Source organism: Nicotiana sylvestris, chromosome 6 (assembly GCF_000393655.2).
Source record: "Nicotiana sylvestris chromosome 6, ASM39365v2, whole genome shotgun sequence".
Lineage (NCBI taxonomy): Eukaryota > Viridiplantae > Streptophyta > Magnoliopsida > Solanales > Solanaceae > Nicotiana > Nicotiana sylvestris.
Genome location: NC_091062.1, coordinates 200609929 through 200622553, shown reverse-complemented (window position 1 = coordinate 200622553; position 12625 = coordinate 200609929). Strand labels below are relative to the sequence as shown.

Genomic DNA, 12625 nt, shown 5'->3' with positions numbered 1-12625 from the left:
AAAACTACTCCGTACCCAAACCTACCAACTCGATACAACTCAACACAACTGAACAACACATAAAGAAGCAGAAATGAGGGAAACGAGGCTATAATTCTCAGAACGACTGACCGAGCCATTACAATCTCAAACTGGGTACGTGTTAACATATGGAGGTACTGTCATATCATGACGCTCCACAAAGCAATCTATTGTTGCTACTTCTTCAGATATTGCTAAATATTCATGAAGCAAGTAGGGAATGCATATGGTTGAGATCAATAATTTATTTTATTCGAAAGAAATATGGTTTGGAATGTGAGAAAAGATCCACAACTTTATACGAATACAATGCTTCATACATAGGCCAATTGAAGGGAGGATTTATAAAAGGAGATAGAACGAACCACATTTCACCAAAATTATTCTACACACACGATCTTCAGAAAAATGGTTATATTAATGTGCAACAAATCCGTTCAAGTGACAATCCGACAGATTTATTCATTAAATCTTTGCCAATTTCAACTTTTGAGAAGATGGTATACAAGACTGGAATGCGGAGACTCAAATATTTAAAACAGGGTTTTATTATGGGGAGTAAAATACGTGATGCACTCTTTTTTCCTTACTAAGGTTTTTTCCTATAAGTGTTTCCTTATAAAGTTTTTAATGAGACGCCTAGCAATGCCTATTACTAAATATGTGTACTTTTTTTTCTTCACTAGGATTTTTTTCACGGGATTTTTCCTAGTAAGGTTTTAATGAGGCACATTATCTTTTAATGAACATCCAAGGGGAAGTGTTATAAATCTATTATATTATGGATGTTCATTTAGTACTCTATTATAAATAAGCTTCCTGAAGAAGATTATCCATACCTAGGACAATAAGCTTATCCTTTCGGTACTCCGTTATAGATAAACATTACCACCGGTAGAAGATTATCCATACATGGTACAATGAGCTTATCCTTTCGGAACTCCGTTATGAATAAACATTACCCTCGATAGAAGATTATCTATATCTAGTACAGTAGCAGCTTACACAGCGGTTTCGTAGTAGCAGCTTACACAGCAGCTTTGTAGTAGTAGCTTACACAACATCTTTGTAGTAGCACCTTACACATCAACTTTGTAGTAGCAGCTTACACAACATCTTCCTTTCTTCTATAAATAGAGGAGATTTCAGTTCATTATGTACACCAGTTTGAAGTTGAATAATATATTAGTTTCTCTCTATACTTCTCTTTATTTTATAACAAATAGTGATTTTTTTAATATATCCAATTTATCACCCAAACAAAAAAGGAAATATTTATTTACAATAGCTCACAAGTAGCTTGTGAGAAGCTTACAAACTATTCTGTAGGCAGGTTTTAACGCAGCTCCTTAAAGTAATTAACAAATAGCTTTGCAAGCAGCTAAATTAATTAATTAATTATGTATTCAGCTTGAAAGTGAAATAATTTATCAATCTTTTAAATGTGTTACTTTACAGTTTTATTTTATACTAACGCATTATCAACGAAAAGATTCTGCCATATTAGAAAAATATTTTGAAAGGTCATTTAGTTGGGAAATAAATTATTTAAGATTATAATAATAATAATGTGCGATGATAATGAAGATTAATTAATAGTAATAAAATTATTCTCTGAATATGCATTTTATTATATTGTTATATGTTTAGTTTATTGAATTAAAAATAGGATATATGAGGTAATATAATATAAAATATATGGTCTGGTTTAAACTAAATATATTGGTAAATCTTATTCTGAATTTAATTTTGTCTTTCTTTAAAAACTTTGAAAGAAAAGCATCAAAGAAGGACAAATAACTTGTTTTGTTATTTATTTTGGGAAGAGTAGCACCATAGGAAAGCGAGGGTTTGCTCTAAAGTCTAAAACCAAAGCAAAATCTGGAAATGAGTACTGAGCGAAACAAATAGCTAGAGCTCTGAACCCCAAATAACCGAAGGATTAATGGGTAAAAATGAGAGAGCGCAAGAGAGAAGAGAGAAGCGACGCCAAGAAATCTCTCTTCTCCGTACCATTCCTTATTCTGATCACCAAAGGTCCGATTTTTATTTTCCACAAATTTCTCCTCTTTAACTTTGTTATAAAGGCAGTCTTAATTACAGTCTAATTGGACTCTCCTTTTGCTTTTTAATCCATAAAAAAGTTCTCTTGCAATCAGTCTAATTATTAAGATTACTACTAATAATTTTAAAAATATGCACACAATCTTTTCCATTAAACAAAGTTTCTATGTTGCATAAGATATAAGATTTGAAGATTTGCACATGATATCAGCTAAAATTAACTGTTAAATTCATAATTGGATACCTTTTTGTTGAAAATTTGGACATGAATCTTTGTCAATTCAAGCGTTATATCGCGCTAGCGAAAGAATGAAATCTACGAAAAAGCTACAATTACAAAGTTATTCTATCAAACTTGAAAGAATTTATTTTTCTAGGTAGGTTTAAAATGTCGGCCTTAGAGTTTACATCTTTATACGTTTAGTTATTAATAATGTATTAGCTTTCTTCAATATTTAACTAGTGAAACATGCATATCTTTTGAAATTTTGAATTTGAATAATTTTCTTCTCTTTTATATGTAATATTAAAAAAGGAAAAATAATTGATTTTTGGATAATTTTATTTATAACAGCCAAAAAATATTTTAACGTCAAATGGTGTTATAGGTGTATAACAACCATTCACTATAAAAGCCAAAAAATATCGGAACAAACGAGAATGTTATAGAGAGGGTTGACTGTATTTCTTATCGACTGTTTGGTTTGGTGTATTAAAGGTCTTAAAAGGGCAGTTTTGTCTTTATACGTGCTTATCCATGTATTAAAAACCAATGTATTGCTAATGTCATAGTTTGCTATGTATAAAAATAGTACTGAATAGGGTGTATGATTAATACAAGTATTAGTTATACATAAGTTGAAAAATACTACCAAACAAGGGATTAATAATACCAAAGCTAATACATGTATTATTTTTTCTAATACATTCTACCAAACGACCCTTATAGATTAAAAAACATATGAAGAGGAAACAGTGTGTAGATGATGGAGCAAACTCTAGCATTTTCAATTGTAGCATCTTATGCTTTCTTGGGATGGTTATATTTGATGGCATTGGATACTTGCTCTGAAGCATAAAACTGCAGATGCTGAAGCACTTTAGCTTCCAATATATGTCTTTATAGTAATTAGTCTACTTGTGATATGCTTTACTCGGTAGTTTGTTCAAACTTCGAAGGGAGATGTGTTTCCATGAGCTCACTATTTAGGAAGGCTTTCCATATAGACGTGCATCAGTACATGAGATACAAAAATAAGTTAAGATGACAAACTCGAAGCAGCGCATTGCAGCATATAGTTGGCAAGTATCGTGTCAAATGTTTTAGATAATGATTGTTCGTGTGTTCTTATGATTATTAGACAAACAGCTTTGCACTGCAAATGATGCAGTTTTGGAATCTAATAGAGTGACCATATTGTTCTGTTAATGTATATTTTTGCTACCAGGAGATTAGAACTATAAAGATGTAAGGCATTTTAAGAACAACATTTAAAGAATAGAAACCTAAACCTGCTAAGCCTGGTGCATTTATTCTGCATTTTGCTCTAGCATTTTTAGATGGGAAACAATGTGACCATTTATCAGCTTAATGACATATTCAGAAAAGAACTATGGAGATAATTTGATTTGGTGTACAGTTGGTTTTCTTCCATTCTCTACAATCTGGCTTTATACTTCATGTCTTCATCTATGCAACAGATTAATAGACTTACTATAATCATAACATAAACTGATTGTATCAACAACAACAGCATACCACTAGTGGGTTCGGTGAAGGGTGGAGGGTAATGTGTACGCAGACCTTACCCCTACCTTGTGAAGGTAGAGAGGCTTTTTCCGATAGCCCCCCTGCTCAAGGAAAGCTATAAACTGACTGTATCATGGGAAAATAATCAGTTCTTTGATTCACTTTCCAATCAGCCTTGGTCATGAACTAAAATGATGCTCCAAGCCGTTTTGATAACTTTGGCTAGTTAATCCTTTTAGTTATGGGATCAAGATAATCACTAGTTCAACTGCATAATTGTCAAGATGGAATATGGTTCATCCAGTCAAAATTGGTTTGCTTTAGGATGTTGATTCTGAGCATTACACTTATAGACGGTGGATGATTTTCAGATGGTGGTCAACTGACACTATTGTTGTCGTGACTGGTGCAAATAGAGGAATTGGATTTGAAATTGCTCACCAACTGGCATCACATGGCCTAACGGTTGTTCTTACATCAAGAGACACCCGTGTTGGTGAAGAAGCAGCGAAAGTCATGCAAGAAGGAGGTTTGAATGTGGTATTTCATCAATTGGATATTGTGGACCCAGCATCAATTCAAACATTTTCTGATTGGATAAAAGAAAAATATGGTGGTCTAAATATACTGGTACAGTGATACTCCATCTACTTTATTTTCTCATTATGGGCTAGCACTAGTAGCATATGCAACCAGATTGGTTTTCAGTATCTTACTGATATTAATTGGTGCAAGATTTTCTGGTACTTCTTTGTTTGAATGTGCTCTCTGTTTTTATTTTTCAATTTTCCTTTTTTTTTGGGTGGGGGAAGGAGGGTAAAGAGAAGCAAGAGGGGGTAATTATGCTATAGTTGCCGTTGCTTTGCTTTCATTTTGTTATCATTTTTGTTTGTTCACTGATTTTGGCGAATCTGGCCCTTCAGTTAATGATATGGAAGTGTTTAGATCAATAATGCAGGAGTCAACTTCAATTTCGGCTCAGATAATTCAGTGGAATTTGCAGAAACCGTTATACAGACCAACTACTTTGGCACCAAAAGTATGATTAAAGCTATGATTCCATTAATGAGGCCTTCTCCTTTTGGTGCTCGTATTATTAATGTGACCTCACGATTGGGAAGACTTAATGGCAGACGGAATGTAAGTGCCATAGCATTCCTTTTCACTCTTGTTTATTCTTCTCACTCTATTTGTCCTTTTTCATCTTGCTTACTCTTTTTGCAATACCTCAAGGTTCCCAAAGTGGAATTTGTTTCTTTAGGATGATTTTTTATTATGGTTCCTATGCTGGCATGGCATAGATTGAGTGCAGCAAATATTATATATGGTACATAGTTTCCCTTTTATGTATAGAGAGAGATGCTGTGGGTTTTCTCAACAAAATGGAATCATTGATTGTGAGTTTCATACACCTATTACACCTATTTAAAAGGGGCCTGGGGTGGCAGAAGAGTACTTCTTTTCATTTGTTTACTTCGAAATCAAGTTTGATCAATACTTCACTCTCATTGGAGTGCTTCTTAGGAGATTTTTGCAATTCGTCACAAGCAATAACTACTTGAGGTTACCTAGAACCTGTTGCTAGTGGGAGATAGCAGGTACCCCGTGAAATTAGTCGAGGTGCGCGCAAGCTACCCCGGACACCACGGTTAAAAAAAAACAAAATACTTGAGGTCTCTAACATGCAAACATCTTTTATTTCATTCACATCTGAAAAATGATCTGCTTTTGCTTGATGCCCACCAGAGAATTGCAAATGTCAACTTGAGACAACAACTGGAGGATGTAAATTCCTTATCAGAGGAACTGATTGATAGTACCGTGAACACGTTTTTGGAACAAGTAAAAGATGGGACTTGGGTATCTGGGGGATGGCCGCAAGTGTTCACTGACTACTCATTGTCAAAGCTTGCTGCTAATGCTTACACCAGACTAATGGCGAAGATACTTTCAGACAGGCCAGATGGTCATAAGATATATATGAATTGCTATTGCCCAGGTTGGGTGAAGACTGCCATGACCGCATGGGCTGGGCATACGTCTCCACCAGACGCTGCTGATACTGCAGTCTGGCTTGCTCTTCTCCCTGACCAGTTTGTGAGTGGTAAGTTCTTTGCTGAGAGACGTGAGATAAACTTCTAAAAGTGGGCATTGAGGACTAATTCCAGAATCAGCTCACTTTCTTTTGCTTTGGAACAAGAATGTGATCAAGTGCAGGTTGAAGCAATAATACTGCTTCATGGTAATTATGTTACGATCTGCCTTTGCTTACTGCCCAACTGTCTACTGAAAATTGATATTGCTTATGGGAAACTATAGCTATCGGTATAAATTGTTAAAGTGGCTACCTAGTCTTCAAATTCTGGAGGATGCATCAAAATTGGTGTCTAGTAGTCCAGTTCGGGATAGATTATCTGTGTTTTCATGTACCATTTGTAACTTTGGGATAGTACAGATTAGAGGAGCAGCATTCTGGTACAATTCGTACTCCAGTTTTCTGTAGCTCTGCAGGAGATCATGCTTTGATTAATTGAAATATTCTTTATGGTTTGCAAAGTGATAAAGAAAGGGGCAGATTTCGTAGAGGTCTTAGCTAGCAAATGAAGGGAATGGATGAAGCAACTATGAGTTCTGAGGAGTTCGACTTCTAAATTATATATTTTTCTATGGGAAACAGCCTCTCTACCTCTCCAGGTAGGGGTAAGGTTTGCGTACTCACTATCCACTACTCTCCTCGGACCCCACCCGTGAAATTATACTAGGTATGTTATTGTTGTTGTTATCCCAAAGGAATTATGATGTGATCATTTTGAGTCAAATGGTGGGATCCTTGTGGGATTGAGATTTTGAGATATTCTTGAATTCTTATTGTATCTTCTATGATAATTTAGAATTTCTGGTAACCATTTCTAAGACATTTACACGTTTGCATATTTACCTGGTCTGATATTATTGTCCATCGTACGATACGTTTTCTTTTCTGTTCCACAAACCAAAAACTTAAAATTTGGACGGTAACATTATCTTGTATCATGATTTATGTTTTTAATGTGAAGTGATTTTTATAAAAGGATATTTATAATCTCAATATCAACTCATCCCATTTCTATTATGATTGTAGACAATTTTGAAATGGAAAGACTTTTTTATAATTCTTGTCGGGTAAATTGATATTTCTTGACTGTATAAAAAATCACTAAATCAAACCACACGTTTTTTTCTAAGTAGAATTCGACACTTTGACCATGGTAAAATATTTTTCTTCGCCGATAAATTTTTCAATTTACACCCTTCTCAGCCGTGAGTTAATCAAAAATATCCTTTTTACCTCACACAAGGTAGAAGTAAGATCTGCGTATATTCCATACTCATTCTACCTCACATAAGGTTGAAGTAAGGTCTGCATGTTTTTCATCCTTTGCGGACTCTATTTGTGGCTTTGCGGACTCTACTTGTGGGATCGCACCAAATGTGTTATTACCGTTGTAATAATTCTTTTTTTTAATTTCACTTGAGAAATGAAGCATCATAAAGTGAGATGGACCTTATCTACATGGCAGTTTATGTTCCACATGTTTGCTTCTGAATTTTTCTAGCTGATTTTATTTGCTTACTTTTTATCTTTGCCGAGACATCTAAAAGAAAAGCAAAAACACAGAACAAGAACAAAATGTTTCCTACTATCAAATTCATCTTCCTTGTCACTACATACACTCTCTTGTTTCCTTCAATTGCATTTGAATCAGAGTCCACAGACCCAATTCCAGCTCCATGGCCTCACCAATTCCACGCAATTACAATCATGAACTACACTCAAGGTCTTAGGAAAGTGGACCTTTGGTACGACTGGCCAAACAAAAGGTACATGCATATAAACCAATACCAATTAGGAAAGACTTTGTATGATGTTGAATGGCAAAATGGTACTTCCTTTTATTTCACTTTGGATTCTACTCAAGAGTGTACTGTTAGGCATTTTCCAGTGGGAATTCTTAGACCTAATTGGCTTGAAGGTTCAAATTATATAGGACAAAGGTACAAGGATGGATTCCTTTGTAATGTTTGGGAAAAAGTTGGTTTCTTACGGTATTACGAGGATGCTGTTACCAAGATTCCTGTTTATTGGCATTTTTATGATGGTACGCAAATATTATTTTTAAATGTCTTTTAATTTGTTGAATTACGTAGACCATCTATTTTAGGGAAGAATTGTTTTTTTTTTTATGCTTTATACTTGGGTTATAAATTTTCTGCTAAGACAGACTACTTGTATTAGAAAAAGGACCGTTCTTTTCGATAGTGAAATTAAGAATGAAATTCACTATTTTATGCATATATTCACTACTAATGAGATAAACTTCAATTTCTGACACATTTAAGGTAGTAAGGTTTTTAAGGTTTTGCTACTGGATTTTGCCATTAGAGCACTCTAACCGTTTCTTTAGAATAGACGCTTGTATTCCTGTTGATAAAGAATAGTTTAGTGCACAAAGTATTATGTATTCGCGCAGGGAAAAGTTTAGTTGCATCAGTGAAAGAAGTAGAATTTTCACCAAAGGGGATTCAAAAAAATTTAAAAGTAAATACGCGGAGTTTAGTTCAAAGGGGAAAGTTTAGTTGCATCAGTGAAAGAAGTAAAAAATTTCACCCAATAGTTTTGATTCGAACCCTATATTTGTCTTAAAAATTCATTAAATGTGCATAAATATATTATTAATTTAGAACCAGTAACTTAAAGTAATTAGAATCTCGAACTTATAAGCTTGAAATTCTGCCTTCATCTCTGTTAATGACTACTTTCACGGCTCGAATAAGAAAAAAATAATCAAAACATTCATGTAAGAAACGTAATGTAGCTGTCTTTCTCTCGTGTTCTTTTTTCCCTTATGATAAAGTTTAATGCTTGAAATGTGTGAAACAATGCAGGTTTGGTTGAACATATAATGACATTTGAGGTGGGAAAAGTGCTAGAGGGTTCAAAGTGGCAAGCTCCTGCTTACTGCTTCAAGGAGGTCAAGAAAGAAAGTAGATCTTTGCTAGAAAACTTGATGTCGTGAACTCGGCGATCACAGAGAATTGACCTTAGACTGATCGAATAAGAGAGGTTTTTACCGCTTTCTCTTCTCGGTAGGAGTAAAAAAGAAAAGGCTCAAGAAGGAACTGCACTCGTTCACCTCTTTTGGATGCCCTGAGGTTTTTGTTTGAAGTCTTGGGACGTTATATTCTTTTTTTTAAGTCAGAGGCGGAACCAAGATTTCTGGTTAGTGTACACGTAGTGCCATCACTTCAATTTATATCATGGTGACATGAGTATGTATTTAGTACAAATTAATATAATTTTCAAAATTATTAACCATATATGTAGAGGCCTGACTATGCTACTTGCACATATATGGCCATGGTTTGAGTTTTTAGCGCTATTAGCTAGTTTCCTCGTGTAATTTCAATGAAGCAATTCCATATGCTCTGATATTTCTGAGAACGGTATGTATGTTTCATACGCACTGCGTAATAATAATAATCGATGTAAGGTTCAGTATTATTTTTTATCGCCTTTGGTTAGTATTTCATTTTTTGATATAATCAATATCGTTACATTTTATACTGCAATATTGACTCTATTATTTCAAAATTCAATGTGGCATAACTTATACTGCGATTAGCATTACGAAATAAAATACCTAAAAGTTTAAAGTAATTTTACTGCCCTTATCATTTATTTACTTTTAAAAACTATGATAAGATTGTAAAGTTTTACTTTGTATATCATATATTTCATTTTTAATGGAATAAACCAAATATTCACCAATTTTGTTCGAATCAAATGGCGCTTAAATAAATTATGTTAAGGGATTATGGTTCAATGAGTTGAATCACTATCTGGTCAAATGAGGTAGCAAGTCGGAGCCTAATGATCATTATAGATCAATGATATCAAAGTTTAAAATCACTAAGGAGCAAAAAGTAGAATAGTTATCATTCTTAAATATCAATCAGTGATTACTCAATTCATTTTTTTTAGAAATTACCTTTTTTGACACCTTTAGCTAATTCTTTCTCCATTTTCAAGATAAGAAAAAGGTGTTGGAGACTTCATTTGTTGTGGAAAAAAATAAAAAATGTAGTAGCATGATTTACAAATAGTAATTAAAAATAATCACAATTTTAAAAGTAATCGAATTTTAGCCACTTTTTCATGTAAAGATCAAATTTGAACAAAAATACCCTTAAAAATCTGGCAAAATTCCAACATAATATGTTGAAGTTCGATTTTTTTTTCTTCACATGAAGTTCAAGCATAATGTACTAGAATTTCATAATGTGATGGAGTTCCAACATAATATGTTAGAAATTTATATGCAGGAGCTTCATAATCCAGCATATTATGCTAGAACTTTTTTGTGTTTCGGCTAGGGTAATTTTGTCAAGATTTATCCGCATAAAATAATAGTTATTTTTCAATAATTTTGCAAATGCTGACTATTTTTCGATTAACAGTTCGAAAAAGTGGCTAGTCCATGCTATTTTTCCATGCAAGTGGGCCTTAGAGTTTCTAGACTAACCGCAAAGAGAAATTTTCACAAACCACTATTGTATAGTGGTTATTAGCTTGCTATATCTATCATTTACTAAATTACTTCCTATAATGATGTTTTCAGTTGTTATAGACTGTATTCAATATATTTTTGCTACTATATTCATGAATATAGTAGCAAAACTCGGCGAAAAACAGGGGAGTCCAGCTAAGCATAATATGTATTCGACTGTATTCGCGAGTTGTATTCGTGAACACAGTAACGTAAATCCAGAAAAATGGTCCTTTCAGTTGTTTAAAAACGGTAAGTGAATCAATTAACGCGATAGACTCCTAATATAACTCAACTAACTCAATTATAACACGCATAATTTATATTTCCAGTTATAGAATATTCTCAGCCGAAAAATACTCCAAAACAGAGCAACCTCTAGAGATCCATTCCTGCCTTTCTTTGTTGTTATCGTTCGTGGAAGTTCTGTTTACTAAATAAAATTTGAAATTCATACAAATATATACAACAATCGGTATATTTCGATTTTACATATGGCAATACACTACAATCTGCTGAATACATATGAATACATAATGCTTAATATATAGTGGAATACATATGAGTACATACTATAGATATATTTGAATACATATGAATACAAACTTGAATATATACACTATAATCTGCTGATACATATATGAATACATAATGCTTAATATATAGTGGAATACATATGAATACATACTGCAGATATATTTGAATATATATATATATATATATACACACACACATCTGATGAATACATTCCATAGTTTACTAAAGGATTATTTTTAGTAAATTGTTGAATACATATTGCAGATATAGTTGAATACATATATACATCTGCTAAATACATATGAGTACAAACTGCTCAATATATACTGTTGCACAAAACAGTGAAACAAAGTGAAGCTTTGAAATTAAAAGCTACTGAATAAACACTTTGAATATAGTGCATAAAGTGAATATATGAGTTGTTCTTAATAGAAAACCATCTTTACCAAAACAATATTCAAAAAATTATCTTCAGAAACTATATTCAACGGTAACTATTCTAAAACTATCTTCACAGAAGTATCTGAATATGCCATTCGTCTAACAATCTTTGTGGGGTGCTTCATTGTCGCTTATGGCATCGGCGTCTATCTTCCGCATAACATAATCCCAAATGAGGGCACCCTATCTTTGCCGGAGTAAATTGGCATTAATGTTGTTTGTGGAACCAATCCATAAACGCTCAAATTTGAGAGAGAAAATGGAGATGAATCAGTTGATAATGGTAGTTGTATTCGTGGGGAAAATACTGGGTTGGGAGAGAGATAGTGGAGAGAGATTGTGGATTTAGCAAAGTTGTATACTATACGATATTAGTGTGAGAGAAAGAATAGAAAGTAGGAGAAAAAAAATATTTCATAGAGTATTTAAAGGCTTAACAATAGGAAGTGACCATAAATAAATAATTTGCTATACAACCTAAAAGGTAGTTATAGAAAATAATTTTTTTTTAAAAAAATTATTTATAGTACTAAGTAAGGTATAAAGGTTTGTTATAGGAGGTAAAATTTCATTAAAGTAGCACGGCATAGTCAGTTTTCGGACTGGTCATTCATAAATAGCCAGCGTTTACGAAGTCAATAAAAAATAGCCACTATTTTGTTGCAACAGAGACCGGTCCCGCATAATATACTGGAGTTCGGTGCACCTGTGTATGAACTCCAGCATATTATGCTGGACCGATATACTTTGTTGACTCCAGTATAATATACTGGATACTAGAGCACCGATGCTCCAAACTCCAGTATATAATACTGGACAATTATACTTGCTGGAACTCCAGTATATTATGTTGGAGTTCTAGTGTACTTATGCTGGAACTCCATCATATTATGCTGGAGTTCAAGCATATTTATGCTGGAACTCCAGTATACTATACTGACGTATTTTTCGGGTTTTGAACAGTGTTTTCGTTCAGATTTATCTTTACATGAAAAGTGGCTAAATTTCGATTACTTTTGAAACGGGGCTATTTTTGAACGACCAGTTATAAATCTGGCTATTTTTGAATTTCTCCCTAAAATTTCCAATCGTAAAGTCCAGTGGGCATAAGCTGAAAGTGAGATTGGGCTAATAGTGGGCTTCAAGCCCAGAAGAAGATTCTACTATCTCTCAGTCCAGTAATGTGGTCGGACTCGAAAAAACAAGTGGTGGGGATTGAAAGGAC

At 33.6% G+C, this 12625-nt stretch overlaps 2 protein-coding genes across 2 annotated transcripts; both read left to right on the top strand.

Moving 5' to 3' along the window:
- The first annotated feature begins 1832 nt into the window (after positions 1 to 1832).
- Positions 1833 to 6768, top strand: LOC104221924 (uncharacterized). The gene is made up of 4 exons (XM_009773076.2): positions 1833 to 2058; positions 4207 to 4465; positions 4781 to 4975; positions 5582 to 6768. Exons 1-4 carry the CDS (start codon positions 1967 to 1969, stop codon positions 5975 to 5977), a joined length of 942 nt encoding a protein of 313 aa, XP_009771378.1. The 5' UTR covers positions 1833 to 1966; the 3' UTR covers positions 5978 to 6768.
- A 643-nt stretch (positions 6769 to 7411) lies between these two features.
- LOC104221923 (uncharacterized protein At4g14100-like) lies at positions 7412 to 9377 on the top strand. The gene is made up of 2 exons (XM_009773075.2): positions 7412 to 7974; positions 8762 to 9377. The coding sequence occupies exons 1-2, from the start codon at positions 7506 to 7508 to the stop codon at positions 8890 to 8892; spliced, it is 600 nt and encodes a 199-aa protein (XP_009771377.1). The 5' UTR covers positions 7412 to 7505; the 3' UTR covers positions 8893 to 9377.
- Positions 9378 to 12625: the final 3248 nt, after the last annotated feature.